Below are 23,678 nucleotides of genomic sequence, written 5' to 3'. Positions count from 1 at the left end.
TGGCTGTTAATTCTGTTCCATGCATGGACAGCAAAATGTGTACAGTTGACCCTTGAACAATATGGTTTGAACTGCATGAGTCCACTTATACGTGAATTTTTTTTTTTTCAGTAAATACAGTCACAGTACTACACGATCAGAGGTTGGGTGAATCTGCACATGCAGAACTGTGGGTTCGGAGGGCCAACTGTAAAGTTACATGTGGATTTTCAATTGCGCAAAGAGTTGGTCCCCCTAACCCCACATTGTTCCAGGGTCAACTGTACTTGCGTTATCTCCTTGTATCCCAATAATAAATCCGTGTGACATTTAAATGAAGAATAATAGAAAGAGGGAATCGGCCAAGAAAGATGAAAATGAAAATGCTGGAAGTGAGATTTGAATTGAATGTAAATAAAGTCATAGAAGAAATAGCAGACATGGGGAATGTTGACACTGCCACTAGCTGAGAAATTATAGATATGAACCTAGAGGAACTTAGTGAAGGCAAACTTATCAATATAAATGAGAAGGATGAAGGTGTCCCAGACGAAGTGACGCCTACAGAAAACTTCACATTTAAAGAACTCTCAATGTATCAAAAACTCAAAGTGTAAATTGGAAGCTGGCCCAATCTTAGAAAGAATTATGAAAATTCACCAAGGCATAGAAAAGATACTCCATATCTATAAGTTATAGAATGAAAATAAGGCAAGCACAGTTCAAACCGCTCTTGGTAAATATTTACAAGAAAATAAAACATTTAAATTCTGGACATTTTTATCATTTTCAGTGACAACATGCTAAATTAATACTAGTGTTACTATTTTTTTCAATATCCCTATACAGTTGACCCCAAAACAACATAGGTTTAAACTACGTGAGTCCACTTTTACATAGATTTTTTTCAATAAATACAGTACTACACAATCCACAGTTGGTTGAATCCACAGATATGCAAACACAGACACAGAGGGCCAGCTGTACAGTTATACACAGATTTTATGACTGCGACCCTCACATTGCTCAAGAGTCAACTGTGTGTTTATAACCAACAGTAAGAGGGTTTTTTAATGTTTCGACAAAAATTTTTAAAGGTGATGGAATGATCATAATTTTCCCATTGATTATTTAGGTCTTTTGCTTGGTTTCACTTTGCATAATCATTTTTTAGCGTCCCACACTATTATGCAAAGTAAAGACTGACTTTATATTGTAAGATTTGGAGTCAAAATTTAAAAATTATAATTTGTTAACATCCATAATATCTTCTTATTGACATATCACTTCATTTTTCTTTAAAGAATGCCTTAATCCTTTGAAGCTTGGAAGGAATTAAGTACATTGGATTGGGATTCTAATATCATTCTGCTTATGGTATTAATTTTACTAAAATACCATGGCAAACTAGTACCAAGTCCATCAACTTAAAGGATATTTTTGGAAGTATACACTTGGCTTGTTTTCTGGAACCCATAATTTTATTAATATCTTCAAATTTTCCAAAGAAGTATTGAAGATTTCCACAAATTGAATTCCTAATCCCATGATGGCATAAGCACTTCTTCTCTTATATTTAACAATGGTTTTAATTTCATATTTACATTTTCAATACACTCCAATGTTTTGTTGGAGACTGAAAAGTAATAGTACCATTTTTGTATGGTATTTTAAAACTATTTATAGATAGGCTTTTACTATATCTTTTAATACCAAAATTTTAAAAAGAATGTGCACAGATCAAAGTATATAGAATGCGAAGTTACTGTCCTTCTGCTTCACACTTACTTCAGATGCAGCCCTTTAAGATGGTAACCTAAAGTTCAGGCACCAGTGATATCTTTGACGATTTGCAAGTCTGGTGAAAGCTTTGCTGAACTTCTCAGTGTTTTTATCTGCCTCTCATGGAATCAGCAGATGCTCTTACTGGAAAAGCAGCCCCAACTACAGGGCTCATTCTGTGAATTTCTGTCTTCTCCTAGATATTGACCCAGTAATTTATTTCTCCTTTGTTGGTTCTTCAATGTCTTCAGGCAGATTTTATTTTATATTTTCTCGTGTTTTCTACTTGTCCTTGACAAGAGAGTTGGTTCAAATTAGATAGTCCGTCATTTCTAGAAGCAGAAGGCCTCTACTTTTTAAAAAATTATTCATTAATAAAACATACCATCCTTTCATGTGTGGAGCCTCAATTTATGTCTCAGAAATCTAGGCAACAACAACACTGGTACAGGCAAGTTGAGACTCTAGAGTGGGAAGTGACCCCTGAGCATGTGTATAAAACACGTGAATTCAAGGTGAATTTCTTCACAGGTCTCCTTGACCATGAAGCTAGTTCAAAATAATATAGGAGAGGAACCAAATTTGGGGCACCTTATCTAAGCTGCACACCTAGTCCAGACTGAAAACCAAGGCAAAAACGGGCACTAATTGTTTTGTTGCCTAATGCTTTAAAATACTCTATATCTAACAGTCTCTGATTCCTTTAACAGATAATTTGCCTCAGCCTTTCCTCCTGAGGCAGCCTAATTGAAGGTCATTGCTCATAGAATCTCATGCACATTTCCTACGATTTGCTTTGTGGCCTGTGTTTTCAACACTAACTTTGTTTTTGAGGCCTGTGTGTTTACTTAAGCCTTGGCAAGTAAATCTCTACTTCCATAGAAATGCACTCTTGCTCTAGTGGATGCTGTGGAGCCACCAGTGTACCCCCTTCAGGACAAACATAAGTGTTTCCCTCAGCCTGAGGGAGTGTTGGCTGCTGACAGCTCACAGACATGTCCCTCTCCAGGCATTGCCTTCAGTGGGAGAGTTGCTCTGTCCAAGGGGACATCCCTTCCCTGAGAGCACATACCAAATATGTGAGTAAAAAGTTAAGTCCCATTACCTAGTTTTAGGAAGTCTCTGAAGGGTCATCCTAGCTCCAGAACTCTCTGTGAGTTTGACTAAATCCTCTACTGAAACTGCATCACAGTTCAACTTCCCCCTCTCCTCAGTCCTGCTGTTCCTGAAAGCACCCCCAGCAAGCCTTCTGCATGCAGACATCCACCTGAGTATGTTTCCTTAGAAACTGACCTGTGACACTCATCTGTATAAAAATAGTCACTTGACTTGGACAAAGCCATCCTAAGTAGCAGCAACTTGCCACAGTAAACCCTCAAATGGACACGAGAAGCAAAGTCCTACAACAACCTGCTCAGGCCACAACAATAAAAAGGCAACTACACGGCATACAAAAAGCTCCATGTAGAGAATGGATAAAGAAGATGCGGTACATATATACAATGAAATATTAGTCAGCCATAAAAAGGAACGGAATAATGCCATTTGCAGCAACGTGGATGGACTTAGAGACTGTCATACTGAGTGAAGTAAGTCAGACAGAGAAAGACAAATATCATATGATATCGCTTATATGTGGAACCTAAAAAAATGGTACAAATGAACTTATTTACAGGATGGAAATAGAGTCACAAATGTAGAAAACAAACTTATGGTCACCAGGCAGTAAGGGTGAGGGGGGATAAATTGGGAGATTGAGATTGACATAGACACACTACTATATATAAAATAGATAACTAATAAGGACCTACTGTATAGCATAGGGAACTATATTCAGTACTCTTTAATGACCTATATGGCAAAAGAATCTAAAAAAGAGTGGATATATACATATATATATATATATATATATATATATATATATATATATGTATAATGGAGTCACCTTGCTGTATACCTGAAACTAACACAACATTGTAAATCAACTATACTCCAATAAAAAGGTTTTTTTAATTAAAAAAATTTTTAAAAAGCTCCATGTTGAACCATATGGGTCACTACACACTCACGAGGCCAGAGACTCATGTGGGCATTCCCCAATTTCTAAAGCCAAAGGTTTCTCACAGATTAATTTGTTCTCCATTTCCATAACAATTTTCCCCTCCATACTTGTCTTCTAACAAAGGCCCCAGCAGCCTTTATTAATTCTCTTATGAATTAAACTTATTATCCTAAACTACAGATATCCATCGACCTTCCATTTTATTTAAAATGAGTGAAAATGTATGCTAAAAATTTATTCCAACCTTGTTTATAAGTTATAGACTTTCCTTGGTTTTGTTTTAAGTTACAGCTCTTCTCTAGGTTCAGTAAAGAGGAAGTTCCTTTTTCTATTTTGGGTTTATTTCAGTGAAATGAATTATGAAATATTTCCCTCTACTATTTTCCTGGAAGTTCACTCTGATTTTTAACATGTTTCTTTTTGTATAAATTTTGGAATGACTGGTTGCATTTTCTCCTTTGCCTTAGAAAATATACAGATAAAAATAAAACTAGAGGGGCTTCCCTGGTGGCGCAGTGGTTGGGAGTCCGCCTGCTGATGCAGGGGATGCGGGTTCGTGCCTCGGTCCGCGAAGATCCCACATGCCGCCGAGTGGCTGGGCCCGTGAGCCATGGCCGCTGAGCCTACGCGTCCTGAGCCTGTGCTCCGCAACGGGAGAGGCCACAGCAGTGCGAGGCCCGCGTACCGCAAAAATAAATAAATAAAACTAGATACAGATAACATGGGTGTTACTGTGAAAATTTTGATTTAGCCTTAGCAAAAAATAAACCAAAGCTATCAACACATTTTTAGGCAGATAAAGTCTCATTTTATTGAATGAGTGATCTATGTAATTGCTGAGGCCACTATGTACAGACAAGAGGGGGAGAACCTATTTCTTGGTCTCTTCCTCCTTGGACAGAGCCTTGATGATTTCTCCCTTCTTGGCTTGGAACCCGTCTTCACATTGCTCTCGCGCTTCCCTGGTCTTAGACCTGCGGGCCTCAGCCTAGTGGGTCTGAAGCTTCTTGCAAGCTTTGTCTAACTTCAGCTTGTGGATATGTTCCGGGCTTGTTTTTGAACACATTACCCTTCACTTTCAGGTACAGGCTGTGATACATGTGGCGGTCAATCTTCTTAGATTCACGGTATCTTCTGAGCAACCGGCGTGGAATTCTTATCCTTCTCCTCATCTAGGTTACCTTCTTGGGCATTCGAGCATTGGCAGTACACTTTCACTTACCTAGGTCCATAAGCCTGCCCTTGTGGCAGGCCGAGGTATTTTTCCAGCTTCACGCGGGCCTGTCACTGTTGTGGCCTCTCCCGTTGCGGAGCACAGGCTCCGGACGCGCAGGCTCAGCGGCCATGGCTCACGGGCCCAGCCGCTCCGCGGCACGTGGGATCCTCCCAGACCGGGGCACGAACCCGTGTCCCCTGCATCGGCAGGCGGACTCCCAACCACTGCGCCACCAGGGAAGCCCTCCAGTGATTTTTATTGGTAGACAAACCTTGCATTCTCTGGATAAATCCCACTTTATGTGGTGTTTGTTTATATTTGCAAGTATTTTATTTGAGTCAGTTATAGATAATTTCTGAGTAAATATACATAAATGAGATTAGCTAATGGTTACTATTTTAATATTTGGGTTTTTTTTTTTTTCCTGGAAAAGTTCTTGTTGGTCTGGTGTAATGAAAATAGTGCTTCCTAAAATTAGTTGGGATTGCCAACAAACACATGAAAGGAGGCTCAACATCACTAATCATTAGAGAAATGCAAATCAAAACTACAATGAGGTATCACCTAACACCAGTCAGAATGGCCATCATCAAAAAATCTACAAACAATAAATGCTGGAGAGGATGTGGAGAAAAGGGTACCCTCGTGCACTGTTGGTGGGAATGTAAACTAATACAGCCAATATGGAGAACAGTATGGAGGTTCCTTAAAAAATTAAAAATAGGACTACCATCCGACCCAGCAATCCCACTACTGGGCATATACCCTGAGAAAGCAATAATCCAAAAAGAGTCATGTACCAACATGTTCATTGCAGCTTTATTTACAGTAGCCAGGACATGGAAGTAACCTAAGTGTCCATCAACAGATGAATGGATAAAGAAGATGTGGCACATATATACAATGGAATATTACTCAACCATAAAAAGAAACAAAATTGAGTTATTTGTAGTGAGGTGAATGGACCTAGAGTCTGTCATACAGAGTGAAGTAAGTCAGAAAGAGAAAAACAAATACCGTATGCTAACACATATATATGGAATCTAAAAAAAAAAAAAAAAGGTTCTGATGAACTTAGGGGCAGGACAGGAATAAAGATGCAGACCTACTAGAGAATGGACGTGAGGTTATGGGGAGGGGGAAGGGTAAGCTGGGACAAAGTGAGAGAGTGGCATGGACATATATACACTACCAATTGTAAAACCGATAGCTAGTGGGAAGCAGCCACATAGTACAGGGAGATCAGCTCAGTGCTTTGTGACCACCTAGAGGGGTGGGATAGGGAGGGTGGGAGGGAGGGAGACGCAAGAGGGAAGAGATATGGGGATATATGTGTATGTATAACTGCTTCACTTTGTTATAAAGCAGAAACTAACACACCATTGTAAAGCAATTATACTCCAATAAAGATGATTAAAAAAAAATCAGAAACCATTACTTGTGATCCTACTTGATGAAATGAGAAACTTTAGAGTTTTACTTAGAATTAAAATATATGCTAATAAGCATGAAGTTTACAAAGGGTCCTGCTATAAATGTACTATTACTAATGTAAAAAGTTAATAAATAAAACCCTCAATTAAATAGTGTCAGAGGCCCCAAGTGGGGGTTCTCAAGCTTTTACGTGACTCATCATGATTGCAGATGCCAAACTGCAATTCTCTGCTCATCCTGAATAAACCCAATTTTGCTGGAGAAATATCTGGTCGTCTATTTGTTTTAGGTCAACATTTATAATAAGAAAGCAGTGAGAATATGTGGGAAGTGAAGTTAATAGAATATTCTGGGGTTATTTATCCAAGATTCTCTTCTCATTGGTCCTGCTTGAATGTTCCATGCCTGCCTTATCATACACTGGTCTCTGCTGGACATGCTGACCTTCCTCTTTCATGGTGTTTATAACTGTTTAAAGTCTCTTAAATATTTTTTTATTCTATTTATCACCCAGATAAATGTATTTAGGCTATTTATTTTGTTATTTATTGGTGTATAAGTAAACAAAAATTATCTCAGGCTAATTCAAGGAAAAACATTTTTTGCAAAGTTAAAATTAGAACACAGAAAGCTGGAAAGAGCTTCACTTGAATACTTGTAATTTTAGAAGCTGGATAACCAAAATCACAACTTTTCTTGAAACCATCACAGCACTGAAGTATCAGGGCAACCAATTAACCCAGAATTTAAGGAAAGATTCCTCCAAGGAAATAGGAGATGCATTGCTTACTTGGGACAGATGCCAGATGCTACATAAGCCAGGAAGAATAATTCAGCTAAAATTGTTAATAAATTCCTAAAGTCTAGCATGAGTATATAGAACCCCTAAGAGTCACAGATGGATTTTTCCATGGACCTCACCAGGGGCTCCTGAAAGATTGGAATCAAGGATATAGGCCAGAGAAATCCTTCCTCGCGGCACAGCCCTGAGATCTGAGAAAGGCAGGAAGTCCCAACCAGATCTTTCTCCACTATCTCCCACACAGAAAAAAACCTTAACCTGGTGAGGGAGGGGAGGACAGTGGAGGAGGGCAAAAAGCTCTACTGTCTTCAGGGCACAGGTGAAGACACACAGCAATTGGAGAAAGAGGAAAAAGTGGGGAAGGGACAATAAAACATCCTGTCCTCAACTATTAGAGGTTCCATACTGCTGAGAGGAAGGCAGGAACACTTAGGAGGCCCAAGCCCTAAAACTGAAAGACAATGCTTAATAATGAGACTGAGTCAGAATAAAGATAATGCCCCTACTCTCAGTCCCAAGCAGGTGAGCAAGCATAGAGTAATAGGAACATTCTACTGCTGCAAGAGAGGCAGCAGCATGACCATAAACCTTGAGGCACCTCACAAAGGAAGTATCGAAGCCTGAGAGTGAGGCAGACATTAAGAAAAACTCTTTAGCAAATAGTCCTACTGTACAAACAAGGTAATGCCAGAGGAATTTGAAGGCTGTTGAAACAACAACAAAACACACAAACCCAGTTAACTCCTAACTCACTGACTGAAATAGACACACTTGATGCTTAGCAAAAAAAAAAGACAAGTTCACTTTGAAGCCAAGAAAATAAAGATAAAAACACTCTTTACCTCAGTGTCTATTGTTGTACACAAGATGTCTGCATTTGGATGAAAGTTATTAAAAACACACAAAAAAAGCAAGGAGAGGGAAGCCCCCAGGTGCCTAAGAGGGTCTGCACTCGCCCTATGAATTCTTTTGCCCAAGAGACAGTGACACTAGCGAATTAAAACAAACAAACCAAAAAAAGTACACAAAGATAGGTTGAAAGAGAGAGAGAGAGAGAGAGAGAGAGAGAGAGAGAAGGGAGCTGACTTCAAAAGAAAGGAAATAGGTTTATATTTTAGAACCATTGAAAGCACTTTTTCTTGCTTTTTAAATATGAGGCCCCACATTTACATTTTGTACAGGACCCCAAAATTATGTAGCCACCAGTGCTTATACCCTTCACCATGACTGGGGAAAACTGAGGAGAAGGCAGTTTGAGTTTGAGCGGGAAGAAGAGAAAAGAGAGTTAACTAACTAAGTTAGTCTGGGACCAAGAGGTTGGGAGCTGGGCAGAGACACCAAGGGACATAGCAGATGGAGGAGGAAGTACAGGAGAGGAAGAGGCTAGGAGGGGTGGGGGAGGAGGACTGGAAAGAGAAGTGGAGCAGAGCCACAAGGTGTTCAGCTCAGCTCCTGTGGGCAGAGTTGATCCTCACCAGGGAGCAGGAAGCAGCTGGTACTTGAGTCGTGGCCCCACTGTGGATCTGCAGCATCCCAAGCAGCTCCACTCCTGAATGTACACTCAGCTATGTCGGAAAAGGACAGATCTGAAGGAGGGGAAGACAGGGGCTTCTCAGGAGCTGGCTGAGGAATACTGAGAACACGGGGAGCTGAGAAAGAGCAGAACTGGATGCCAACATCAAGGGATAAAATGTGGGTGGGGGGAAGGTGACCATGACCAGGAAAATAGAAGAAAAGAATTGGGAGAGAAGGAAGTGGTTATACAGGTCACTGATAATTATGTGCTCCCTGTATCAGGAAACCCCAGAGGAGAAAACTTGGATGGGTCATATATTAGTGAATATGTGTAGAATCTAGAAAAATGGTACAGATGATCTTATTTGAAAAGCAGAAATAGAGAAACGGACGTAGAGAACAAACATAAGATACCAAGGGGGAGGGCAGGTGGGATGGATTGGGAGATTGAGATTGACATATATACACTATTAATACTCTGTATAAAATAGATAACTAATGAGAACATACTGTATGGCACAGAGAACTCTACTTAGTGCTCTGTGGTGACCTAAATGGGAAGGAAATCCAAAAAAGAGGGGATATATGTATACGTATAGCTGATTCACTTTGCTGTACAGCAGAAACTAACACAACATTGTAAAGCAACTATACTCCAATAAAAACTAATTAAAAAAAAAGAATTTAAGATGGCAGGATACCCTAGCTATCCTAGGGGAGTCCAGCATTCTTCCCTGGGTCACCAGACAGCCTGGGGATCCTTCTTGACTCATTGCTCAGGACTTGACTCTTTGGTGCTTAGACCACCAGCATTCTCATGTCCTTTCTAACAGCTCTTACTTGGTGCTCCTCCAAACACCATCACAGCTCTTGAATTCCTGCCTCCTCAGGACACAGATGTGAGCTCCCCTCCCCACATGGTCTCACACAGTCATCTTACATTCCCCTCCCCACCAACAGAAACTTCAACTTCCCTGCTAGAGAAATCCACTGCCTCTTATAACCATTTGCCTTTTACTGACCTCATTTTCTCTCCCTCTCTGCTTCAAGTTTTTTGCTTGCCTTTCTGGCTTCAGGAATCTGGTCTGTGTGCTTCTCGCCCCTCACAGCAAATCTTTTCCAGTAAAAGCCACAATTACTGAAGCCCGCACGCCTAGAGCCCGGGTTCCGCAACAAGAGAAGCCACTGCAATGAGAAGCCCGCGCACCGCAACGAAGAGTAGACCCCGCTTGCCGCAACCAGAGAAAGCCCACGCACAGCAACAAAGACCCAACACAGCCAAAAAAAAAAAAAAAGAGAGAGAGAGAGAAAGCACTTTTAAAATATATCTAGGGGCTTCCCTGGTGGCGCAGTGGTTGGGAGTCTGCCTGCCGATGCAGGGGACACGGGTTCGTGCCCCGGTTCGGGAAGATCCCACATGCCGCGGAGCGGCTGGGCCCGTGAGCCATGGCCGCTGAGCCTGAGCGTCCGGAGCCTGTGCTCCGCAACGGGAGAGGCCACAACAGTGAGGGGCCCGCGTACCGCAAAAAAAAAAAAAAAAAAAAAATATATATATATATATATATATATATATATATGGATATCTGAAGAATTTCCTACAATGCAATACAGCACTAAAGCACTAAAGACTTGAATATGAAAAAAAGAAGTTAAGAGATATGAAGACTAACATGAAATCCAGTATAAGCCCAATAGAAGTTTCATTAGGAGACAAAACACATAATGAGAAGAGGAAATATTTGAAGAAGTAATGGTTGGGAATTTTCCAGAATTAATAAAAGGCATAAATCTTTAGATTCATTAAAAACAAAAGCTCCAAACAAATTAATGATTTGAAAAATAATCTTAATCTTTTATAGTGAAGAAAGCAGCTCAAAGATGTAGGTAACTTAGAATATAAATCAATTTAAAGCAAAGTTCCTTTCTCTTAGATTTCAGTTTTTTCTTAATAATTTAATCAATATTCAATAAATACCAAGGGACATGCTGAACACTAAGATGAGAAAGTGTAGAAGACAGAAGCTCACACTCTAGAAAAAGAAACATGTAAACCAACCATAAATCTAGAGTGTTGTGCACCAACCATAAATGTAGAGGTTGATGATTCTAAGTACAGGGGTGGAATGAGCCTCATTAAATCCACTTTATCTATATTTGTACTGCTTACATGGCCTTGCTCACTCAGAGCCCCAAATATTGGCTTCAATAATCATCTAGGACTGAGGCAGTGAGACTATATACCCATGAGAATATTTCAAGTGGTTTTTAATTCAGAAATTGATGATGATATCAAGAAGGTTGAACCTACATAATGAGCACCCATCTAACACCTTGTGTGTTAGATATCAACTTTAACTCTTCCATAAGAAGCCGATGAGAATCTTGGACAGTCAGAGAACATTTTCTTGGCCATGCTGCTTAATGGTTCGCACCTGTTTCAGAATCACTACATAAGAAGGATAATAGTCAACACACCTATTAGGTGCCTCTTCTCGTGCCAATTACATTTAATATCGTTTTTTCCCAGTTTATTTTTTAGGGACACATAATCAGATAGAAAGTAGGTGAAACCATTCTTTGCTATGTGTTTACTCAAGAATTCTCCTTAAGAGCATCCTCTACGAAAACTATTTTAAGAAGACTTTGATTTTCCCTCATATGTTCTGAAAATGCTGCCTAAAAGTTTAATTATTATCCTGCTATGGTCGTTATATGCTTGTTTACTTGTCTACCTTGCCTAATGGCTAATCACCTAAAAGAAACTTTGCCAACACCGGATGTATTAGTTGGCTAGTGTTGCCATAACAGCTACCACAGACTGGGAGACTCAAACAACAAAAATGTATTTCTCAGTGTTCTAGAGGCCAGAAGTCCAAGATCAAGGTGTCAGCAGATGTGGTTTCTCCTGAGGTCTCTCTCTTCAGCTTGTAGATGGCCATCTTCTCACATCAATGTCCTCAGACCATAGTTCCTCTGTGCATGCACATCCTCTTGACTCTGTGTGTGTATGAATTTCCTCTTCTTATAAGGATACCACTCACATTAGATTAGGGGCCACCCTAGCAGCCTCATCTTAACTTAATTACCTTTCCAAAGGCCCTGTCTCCAAATACAGCTGCATTCTGAGATGCCGGGCATTAGGGCTCCAACATATGAATTTTAGGGAGACACAATTCAGCCCATAACACAGGATATATTCACTTTCAAAATCTTCACTTTACCTCTTTCACTTTTCAAAGTCTTACTGACTTTCAAATTTGTTTTTCTAACAGAGGTGCCCTATAGATGTCTAGACTTCAGAGACTGTTGCTATGGCTTATGAAAGTAACCTCTAACTTCCAAAAGGTCTATAATTTTGTATTGTTTTCTTATTAATAATTGTTGCCCCAGTGTTTACACTTAAATAGACATCTCTGTTTTTTAACATGTAGAAATAAGTCTAACTTTTCTTTATTAAGCCCAAAAATCAACATTATATTTTTTCTCTCCTTTCACAAGATGCGCTTAAAGAAGAGAAAAGTAGGAAGAGTCACTCTAGTATCAAGATTTAGTATAAACCTAGAGTAAATAAGATTACTTTACTACATTGCATTGGTGCAAGGATAGACTTATAGAAGAAAGGATCAGAATGAGTCCAGAAACAGACCCATATACTTACATATGGACACTGAAATTACAACACAACTGGTACTGCGTATCAGTGTTATTAAGCAATTAACTAACATTGAAAAAATACAATTTTACCCCATTTCACACTGTACACAAAAATCAAATCCAGGTATATTATAGATACAAATGTAAGAAGTAAAGTAGTTAAGCTTCTCAAAGATAAAATTGTACAGAGGCTTGCAAAGTGGGATCCTCAGACCAGAAGAATCTGCATCATTTGGAAGTCATAAGAAATGCAGATTCTTGGGCCTCTTCCCTGACCTAAAGAATTAGAAACTCTGGAGGTGGGTCCCAACAAGATACACTTTAAAAAGCCTTCCAGATGATTCTGATGTCCACTCGAGTTTGAGAACCATAGATTAAGGAGAATATCTCATGACCTTGGGGTAGGGGTAAATAAATTACAAGAGTAGAACAAAAGTCATAAAGAAAAATGTCAATAAACTGTATCCCATTAACAAGAAATCCTTTTCATCAAAATACAACTTTAAGAGAGTGAAGAGTAAACCAAGACTTGTAGAAAATATCACAATGCATATCCAACAAAGGATTTGTATACAGAAATTATAAAGAACTTCAATTCAACAATTAAAAGACTGAATCCCCTCCCCACCACAGACACACACACACACACACACAGACACACACACACACACACACACACAAATAGCTAAAACCTTAAACTGGTACTTCACAAAAGAGTGTATATAAATAGCTCAAAGGCATATGAAAATATGTTAAGTACAATTAGTCAACAGGGAAACATGAGCCAAAATAACAATTGGATGCTCTACACCCACGCCAGAAGGGTTAAAATTAAAAGGGTTAATATATCAAATATGAATTAGGATGTGGATAAGATAGAAGGTAGATTGGTATAAACACTATGAAAACCTGTTTGTCATTATTTATTGAATGTAAAAATTATATATAACCTGTGACCCAGGATTTCATTTACATGTATATTCCAAGAGAAATGAGTGTTTATATTCACAAAAAACATGTACAAAAATGTTCAAAACTGCATTGCCCAACACACCTAAAATCTGGAAATAATTTGAATTTCTATCCAGAGTAGAATGAATAAATTTTGGTATATTCACACAATGGTATACTACACAGCAATGAAAAATAATAAATTACTGCTGCATGTCGCAACATGAATAAAATCACAAAAATAATGTTGAGTGAGAGAAGGCAGACACAAAATAAGTCTTACTGTATGATTCTAGTAACATGAGGTTCAAAAACAGAATCAAAACTAAACTCTGGACATGGAGATCAGAGTATTTGTTGTCCTTAAAAGATGTTATCTGGGAAGTGGAACCAAGAGGGAGATTTCTGGGGGCTGAAAATATTCTTTATCAGGGTAGTGGATTGTGCTTGTGTCCCTTCAGGAAAGCAGATCTAAAATAGGAAAGGAGAGAAAGTCAAAGTACACTGCAATGACAAAGGGAGCTTTATAGGTAAGACTTTATTTAGGGGCATGATGCCAGGTATTAGGAGTGGGACACTCAGTAAAACAGGAAAGGATAGAAAGCCAGTAAAATGGTGTGTTATCAGATTGGCCACCACTATGGAAAACTAGGATCTGATCCCACTGGAACCCTCTGATGAATCCTGCAGCCTGTGGCTCAGTGTTCTCAGCCTGAGGCAGATGAGGGGAGCGCATACCCATGACCCCTGTCCCCTAAGCGTCAAGGATTGCCCCGAGGAGTGTTAATTCCCACACACTTACAGTTTTGAGCATCCAAGCGTGATAAGCAGCTGCTCACAGGTGTTCCAACCACATCGTGAGAAAAGCCTTAGCGCAAAAATGCAAGATACCCAGTGCAGATCAAGTTAGGCTCTCTAACCAGTTGCCTTAGCAATGGCTGGGGAAAAAAATAGAGGGCTAGAAGATGTGATGCAGGTCATAAGAGGTGTCTGATACTACCAGGTTTTTATGAGCAAACAAACAAAAAATATATTCACAAAATCGATCAATTTTTTTCATAAGTAAACTTCCAATAAGCTACAGTCTGGTCAGTAACTGCTTATCTCCCGGTGACATCTAGTGGTGAAATATAGACATTCACAAGCATCAAGTTACAGCTTCTCAGGTGTCTAAAATGAAATTCTTCTGAAAATTCTATGTAGCTAAGCTTCCCTCCATTCTGAATCAAAAACCCAGTGCCTGATGTGGACAGTCACCTGCAGTAAGAGCTGTTCATCTGTTGGGACACATCTTAACCCACCACTTTAAGAAGAGCAGGCAAACTCAATTTGGTACCTTGTAAGTAAACTACATTAATGTGGGGAACTTTGTAACAAGACTGCTGTAAGTGTAGGATTTTATCTGACTCTGAGTTACTTCCTCCATGTTTTTTCCCATAGTTACAGTCAGCCTTAAATGAGATCTCTATGTTGCATTTGTAGTCTAAAAATCCTATTTCCTCCAGCTTTTGAGAGTTGCTCTACTTAAATCTTCAAATTCAAATATCTATGAGAAAGTATACCAAGTAAATTCCATTAAGCCAATTTAATTTCATTATTCTAAAACCACAATTAAATAAATTATTGTTTCCCAACTTTATATTTTTATTAAAAGTATACTCATTGGGATCAATTCTTTTTCATATGAAAAAATTATATGTGGTAAAAACTAATTGAGAAGTCAGTTGTTAAAATTTACCTGTAAAGGGGGTTTCCTTTGTGGTGCAGTGGTTAAGAATAAGCCTGCCAATGCAGGGGACATGGGTTCAAGCCCTTGTTCAGGAAGATCCCACATGCTGCGGAGCAACTAAGCTCATGAGCCACAACTACTGAGCCTGCGAGCCACAACTACTGAGCCTGCATGCCACAACTACTGAAGCCCGCGTGCCTAGAGCCTGTGCTCCACAACAAGAGAAGCCACTGCAAAGAGAAGCCCGCACAATGAAGAGCAGCCCCCACTCGCTGCTACTAGAGAAAGCCTGTGCACAACGAAGACCCAATGCAGCCAAAAATAAATAAAATAAAATAAATTAAAAAAAAATTTACCTGTAAAGGCTTTGCTTTTGTGAGGGTTTTTTTTTTTTTTTTGGTAGCCATTATTTCTACCAAAATGCATTAATGACCAAGGAGAGGGGGTTGTTACTGGAACCTGGAATGAGAAAGAGCCATACAGAGTCAGTCCATTTGAGAGGAGCAGTGATCTTTACTTGAGGGACAGAGCTAGCCCAAGCCAGTGACACAAGCCAAATATATTTATAATACTAGTTTTAAGCTTTTTTTCCTGCTAATTCCAGTATCTGCATTTCTGTGGATATGTTTCTTTGGTTTCTTTTTATGTGTTCCATTTTCATCACATATTTCACAGTGCTTTATGATATATTGGACATTGTTTATAGATAGCAGTGGAGATTTAATTATACAACTCTTTTGCTTTATATTTATTTCCAAGAATGTGCAATCTCATTCCAGTATGTGGCTACTAAAGTGAAAATGTGTTTATTCAGATATCACCATGTATCAAGTTAATCTTGGCCTAAGGCAACAATTTTTAATATTGGCTTCATCTCTGGTTAGCCTTCCTCCCAGTGCCACAGCTGTTCCTGCCTAAGTCCAATTTCTTTGATCTTATCAATGTTTAATCCTGGGATCTGATGGGAGTTGGAACTCAGTTTCATCTTTTGAACCCATGGTAGAAGAGCCCTTTGTACTAGGCACCTTGCGAATACATGAGACTAGAGTATATCATCTAGTCTCATGTATTCTCTAGACTAGGTCCACAATCACTGCCCTTTACTCAGCAAAACTGGAGTGGTAAGCCAGGGATAATTGTTAGTCCGAGTAAATATTGCTGCATTTGACAGTCTTCTAGACTCCAGTCTCTCGAACCTGTTCCCACCATTGTTAATCTTTCATCTATCTCAATCTTGGCAGGCTTTCTTCTCCAACGTTGCCTCCAGACACTGCCATTTTTGATAGTCATGTATAAAGAGGTCCTGTCTCTGAATATCAGTCCATCTGGGATTTTCTTACATCCACTTCTCTTCAATAGTTTCATACATAACTACAAGTTTTATAGTATCTAAATTTTTGGTGTTACCATGGGAACAAAGATTTTCTACATCCTTTCATATCCTAGTCAGAAAATTGCTTATTGTGTTTAAATTGTAGCCAAATTGCAAGGAAAATTAGAGTTTCTTTATTTTGTCTATAACTGATCTGGTTTTTCCCACAGTTATCTCCTGCTGGGTAAAAGGAAAAGAAAGAAGAAAAGGATGCAGTTATGTTAAAAGTCAGTGTAGGCTCTAAGACTGCATTTTTCTATCATGAGCCTAGGAACTCCTACTGTAAAAATAGAACACATATGGGACATATTCTCTGGGGTTACAATTGACAAAAGTTAAGATATATTTAACTCCACTAGGTTCAAGATGACGGAGTAGAAGGATGTGCACTCACTCCCTCTTGCGAGAGCACTGGATTCACAACTAACTGCTGAAAAATCATTGACAGGAAGACACTGGAACTCACCAAAAAAGATACCCCACATCCAAAGACAAAGGAGAATCTGCAATGAGATGGTAGGAGGGGTGCAATCACAATAAAATCAAATCCCATAACTGCTGGGTGGGTGACTCATAAACTGGAGAACACTTATACCACAGAAGTCCACCCACTGGAGTGAAGGTTCTGAGCCCCATGTCAGGCTTCCCAACCTGGGGGTCTGGCAAAAGGAGGAGGAATTCCCAGAGAATCAGATGTTGAAGGCTAGCGGGATTTGAATGCAGGACTTTGACAGGACTCGAGGAAACAGAGATTTGACTCTTGGAGGGCACAGGCAAAGTAGTGTGCACATTAGGACCTGGGGGAAGGAGCAGTGAACCCATAGGAGACTGAACCACACCTACCTGCTAGTGTTGGAGGGTCTCCTGTGGAGGGGGTAGGGGGGTGGCTGTGGCTCATTGTGGGGACAAGGACACTGGCAGCAGCAGTTCTGGGAAGTACTCCTTGGCACGAGCCCTCCCAGAGTCCACCATTAGCCCAACCAAAGAGCCAGGTAGGCTCCAGTGCTGGGTTGCCTCAGGCCAAACAACCAACAGGGAGGGAACCCAGCCTGACCCATCAGCAGACAAGCGGATTAACGTTTTACTGAGCTCTGCCCACCAGAGCAACACCCAGCTCTACCCACCACCAGTCCCTCCCATCAGGAAGCTTGCACAAGCCTCTTAGATAGCCTCAGCCACCAGAGGGCAGACAGCAGAAGCACAAAGTACTACAATTCTGCAGCCTGTGGAACAAAATCCACATTCACAGAAAGACAGACAAGACGAAAAGGCAGAGGGCTATGTACCAGATGAAGGAACAAGAGAAAATCCCAGAAAAACAATTAAATGAAGTGGAGATAGGAAACCTTCCAAAAAAAATACAGAATAATGATAGTAAAGATGATCCATGACTTCAGAAAAAGAATGGAGACAAAGATTCAGAAGATACAAGAAATGTTTAACAAAGACCTAGAATAATTACAGAACAAACATTTAGAAGAATTAAAGAACAAACAGAGATGAACAATACAATAACTGAAATGAAAACTACACTAGAAGGAATCAATAGCAGAATAACTGAGGCAGAAGAACGGATAAGTGATCTGGAAGACAGAATGGTGGAATTCACTGCCACAGAACACATTAAGAAAGAAGAATGAAAAGAAATGAAGACAGCCTAATAGGTCTCAGTATTAAACGCAACAAAATTTGCATTATAGGGGTCCCAGAAGGAGAAGAGAGAGAGAAAGGACCCAAGAAAATATTTAGAGAGATTACAGTCAAAAATTTCCCTAACATGGGAAAGGAAATAGCCACCCAAGTCCAGGAAGAACAGAGAGTCCCAGGCAGGATAAACCCAAGGAGAAATACGCTGAGGCACATAGTAATTAAACTGACAAAAATTGAAGGCAAAGAAAAATTATTGAAAGCAACAAGGGAAAAACAACAAATAACATACAAGGGAACTCCCATAAGGCTAACAGCTGATTTCTCAGCAGACACTTTACAAGCAAGAAGGGAGTGGCATGATACATTTAAAGTGATGAAAGGGGAGAACCTACAACCAAGATTACTCTACCCAGCAAGGATCTCATTCAGATTCGACAGAGAAATCAAAACCTTTACAGACAAGCAAAAGCTAAGATAGTTCAGTACCACCAAACCAGCTCTATAACAAATACTAAAGGAACTTCTCTAAGTGGGAAACACAAGAGAAGAAAAGGACCTACAGAAACAAACCCATAACAATTAAAAACTGGTAATATGAATATACATATCGATAATTACCTTAAATGTGAATGCTCCAACCAAAGCTCCAACCAAAAGACAAAGCCTCACTGAATGGATATGAAAACAAGACCAATATATATGCTGCCTACAAGAGACCCATTTCAGACCTAGGGACACATACAGGCTAAAAGTGAGGAGATGGAAAAAGATATTCCATGCAAATGGAAATCAGAAGAAAGCTGGAGTAGCTATACTCATATCAGGTAAAGTAGACTTTAAAATAAAGAATGTTACAAGAGACAAGGAAGGACACTACATAATGATCAAGGGATCAATCCAAGAAAACGATATAACAATTATAAATATATATGCACCCAACACAGGAACACCTCAATACATAAGGCAAGTGCTAACAGCTATAAAAGAGGAAATCAACAGTAACACAATAATAGTGGGGGAATTTAACACCTCACTTACACCAGTGGACAGATCATCCAGACAGAAAATTAATAAGGAAACACAAGCTTTAAATGACACAATAGATGGGATAGATTTAATAGATATTTATAGGACATTCCATCCAAAAAGAGCAGATTACACTTTCTTCTCAAGTGCACACGGAACATTCTCCAGGATAGATCACATCTTGGGTCACAAATAAAGCCTCAGTAATTTTAAGAAAATTGAAATCATATCAAGCATCTTTTCCGACCACAACGCTATGAGATTAGAAATCAACTACAGGGAAAAAAATGTAAAAAACACAAACACATGGAGGCTAAACAGTACGTTACTAAATAACCAGGAGATCACTGAAGAAATCAAAGAGGAAATAAAAAAATACGTAGAAACAAATGACAACAAAATCACAATGATCCAAAACCTATGGGATGCAGCAAAATCAGTGCTAAGAGGGAAGTTTATAGTAATACAATCCTACCTCAAGAAACAAGAAAAATCTCAAATAAATAATCTAACCTTACACCTAAAAGAAATAGAGAAAGAAGAACAAATAATACCCAAAGTTAGTAGAAGGAAAGAAATCATAAAGATCAGAGAAGAAATAAATGAAATAAAACCAAAGAAAACAATAGCAAAGATCAATAAAACTAAAAGCTGGTTCTTTGAGAAGATAAACAAAATTGATAAACCTTTAGCCAGACTCAACAAGGAAAAGAGGGAGAGGACTCATATCAATAAAATTAGAAATGAAAAAGGAGAAGTTACAACGTACACCACAGAAATACAAAGCATCCTAAGAGACTACTACAAGCAACTCTATGCTAATAAAATGGACAATCTGGAAGAAATGGACCAATTCTTACAAAGGTATAACCTTCCAAGACTGAACAAGGAAGAAACAGAAAATATGAACAGACCAATCACAAGTAGTGAAATTGAAACTGTGATTAAAAATCTTCCAATAAACAAAAGTCCAGGGCCAGATGGCTTCACAGGTGAATTCTATCAAACATTTAGAGAAGAGCTAACACCCATCCTTCTCAAACTCTTCCAAAACACTGCATAGGAAGGAACACTCCCAAGCTCATTCTATGAGGCCACCATCACCCTGATACCAAAACCAGATAAAGATACTACAAAAAAAAGAAAATTACAGACCAACATCACTAATGAATATAGATGCAAAAATCCTCATCAAAATACTAGCAAACAGAATCCAACAACACATTAAAAGGATCATACACCATGATCAAGTGGGATTTATCCCAGGGATGCAGGGATTCTTCAATATATGCAAATCAATCAATCTGATACACCATATTAACAAATTGAAGAATAAAAACCATATGATCATCTCAATAGATGCAGAAAAAGCTTTTGACAAAATTCAACACCCATTATGGTAAAAACTCTCCAGAAAGTGGGCATAGATGGAACCTACCTAAACATAATAAAGGCCATATATGACAAACCCACAGCAAACATCATTCTCAATGGTGAAAAACTGAAACCATTTCCTCTAAGATCAGGAACAAGACAAGAATGTCCACTCTCACCACTATTATTCAACACAGTTTTGGAAGTCCTAGCCACGGCAATCAGAGAAGAAAAAGAAAGAAAGGAATACAAATTGGAAAAGAAGACGTAAAACTGTCACTGTTTGCAGATGACCTGATACTATACATAGAGAATCCTAAAGATGCCACCAGAAAACTACTAGAGCTAATCAATGAATTTGGTAAAGTTGTAGGATACAAAATTAATGCACAGAAATCTCTTGCATTCCTATACACTAACAATGAAAGATCAGAAAGAGAAATTAAGGAAACAATCCCAATCACCACTGCAACAAAAAGAACAAAATACCTAGGAATAAACCTACCTAAGGTGGTAAAAGACCTGTACTCAGAAAACTATAAGACACTGATGAAAGAAATCAAAGATGACACAAACAGATGGAGAGATATACCATGTTCTTGGCTTGGAAGAATCAATATTGTGCAAATGACTATACTACCCAAAGCAATCTACAGATTCAATGCAATCCCTATCAAATTAGAATGGCATTTTTTACAGAACTAGAACAAAAAATGTTAAGATTTGTACAGAGACACAAAAGACCCCGAATAGCCAAAGCAATCCTGAGGGAAAAAAACAGAGATGGAGGAATCAGACTTGCTGACTTCAGACTATACTGCAAGCCTACAGTAATCAAGACAATATGGTACTGGCACAAAACCCCAAATATAGATCAATGGAACAGGATAGAAAGCCCAGAGATAAACCCACGCACCTACGGTCAACTAATCTATGACAAAGGAGGCATGGATATACAATGGAGAAAAGACAGTCTCTTCAATAAGTGATGCTGGGAAAACTGGACAGCTACATGTAAAAGAATGAAATTAGAACACTCCCTAACACCATACACAAAAATAAACTCAACATGGATTAGAGACCTAAGTGTAAGACTGGACACTATAAAACTCTCAGAGGAAAACATAGGAAGAACACTCTTTGACATAAATCACAGCAAGATCTTTTTTGATCCACCTGGAGCCTGTGCTGCACAACAAGAGAAGCCACTGCAATGAGAAGCCTGCACACGGCAGCGAAGAGTAGCCCCCGTTCACCACAACCAGAGAAAGCCCGCACACAGCAACGAAGACCCAACGCAGCCAAAAATAAAAATAAATTAATTAATTTTAAATAAAAAAGAGTCATGTACCACAGTGTTCATTGCAGCACTATTTACAATAGCCAGGACATGGAAGCAACCTAAGTGTCCATCGACAGATGAATGGATAAAAAAGATGTGGCACATATATACAATGGAATATTACCCAACCATAGAAAGAAATGAAATTGAGTTATTTGTAGTGAGGTGGATGGACCTAGAGTCTGTCATACAGAGTAAAGTAAGTCAGAAAGAGAAAAATAAATACACATATATATGGAATCTAAAAAAAAAAAATGGTTCTGAAGAACCTAGGGGCAGGACAGGAATAAAGACGCAGACATAGAGAATGGACTTGAGGACACGGGGAGTGGGAAGGGTAAGCTGGGATGAAGTGAGAGAGTGGCATGGACATATATACACTACCAAATGTAAAATAGCTAGCTAGTGAGAAGCAGCCGCATAGCACAGGGAGATCAGCTCAGTGCTTTGTGTCCACCTAGAGGGGTGGGATAGGGAGGGTGGGAGGGAGATGCATGTGGGCGGGGATATGGGGATATATGTATACATATAGCTGATTCACTTTGTTATACAACAGCAACTAACACAACAATGTAAAGCAATTATACTCCAATAAAGATGTTAAAAAACAAAATAGGTGTTCTCTGACACACAATGAGATCTGAGACTCAAATGAAAACAGTCTCCGTTATTACACGTAGAGGTTTCTCCAGTGCTCAATGAGAGTGGAATGTGGCCGAACTTTTGTCAAACTCAGTATATTTATAGGCTTTTTCACTAATGAGAACTCTAGTGCTGTATGAAATGAAAGCTCTAAAGGAAGCTTTGCCACACTGGACACACACACACACACACACACACACACATATATATATGTATGTATATATATATATATATGGATTTCTCCTCAAGTATATTCTCTAAGGATGGCATGCCAACTGAAGCTCTTCCCAAACTCACGTGTATACAAATCCATTCCCCTGGGACTGCTTCTTTGAGACAAGAACATCTTAGGGGAAATCACTGGCACATTTTTCTTGGTGGCACCTTCTTTATCTTTCACTGCCTTCTTGTTGCTGAACTTTTTCCAGTTTGGATGCTGTGCAACACTTATTGACCTTTCTTGTAATGTTTCAGTATGCTCAGATACCCTGGAAATATTCTGCATCTAGAACTGAGAAAAAAAATAAAGAATAACAGGCCTTATATTAGTTATTAGGAGAATCCAACATTTTTCTTCTGAAGAATTCAAAACAAAGGAAGAAAATCAAAATGATGTTTGGTCCACTTTCAACTGTTAAGTTCCAACTCTGTTTTTCTATTTTTTTTTTAAAGAATTTATTCAGGTAGGAAGAAAGATCAACTGAGGTGGGCCTTTAGAGTGGTTAATTGTTTTAAGTGAGCAGTTTTCTTCTGAGGAAATTAGGCACCATTTTAAACTGCACTGAATTATCTTTAAGAAGAATATGTACAGTAAGTTTTCAAGCATCATAAGGGAGTAGAACAGTGATGTAATGTGTTTGCATTATCTTGGAGGAATAGTTGGGGCCGTGAGACCCAACTCTCTTCATTGTCAACTCTTATTAACCACATTCTTTTAAGAGAAGCACAATACTTGCTTTATTGCGTAAGTCATGCTTTGAAGGACATAAAAAGAAGATTCTGGAAGTTCTACAACCAAAATTTTTTTAAAAGCTAGGCTGAAATGAGACTTTAATGTGCGATATTAACCCATTCTCTAAAGTGGATCTACCAGAGCATCAACCAAATGACAACTTGTAGACCTGAAATCTCCTTCTCTCATAGTTTTT

General features: G+C 39.0%; 1 protein-coding gene across 1 annotated transcript in view; it reads right to left on the bottom strand.

Annotated features, from left to right (window-relative positions):
- The window catches only part of LOC132423137 (T-cell surface glycoprotein CD1b-2-like), a 34,222-nt gene extending 11,199 nt beyond the window's left edge, over nucleotides 1-23,023 (bottom strand). The window contains exon 1 of the mRNA XM_060008515.1: nucleotides 22,828-23,023. Within this exon, the coding sequence (XP_059864498.1) occupies nucleotides 22,828-22,876 (49 nt within the window). The 5' untranslated portion in view covers nucleotides 22,877-23,023. The remainder of the gene's footprint in view (nucleotides 1-22,827) is intronic.
- Nucleotides 23,024-23,678: the final 655 nt, after the last annotated feature.

The sequence above is a fragment of the Delphinus delphis genome, chromosome 1 (genome assembly GCF_949987515.2).
Source record: "Delphinus delphis chromosome 1, mDelDel1.2, whole genome shotgun sequence".
In the NCBI taxonomy this organism is placed as follows: domain Eukaryota; kingdom Metazoa; phylum Chordata; class Mammalia; order Artiodactyla; family Delphinidae; genus Delphinus; species Delphinus delphis.
Note: the sequence above shows the minus strand (reverse complement) of the source record. Positions and strands in the feature narration are given on the sequence as shown.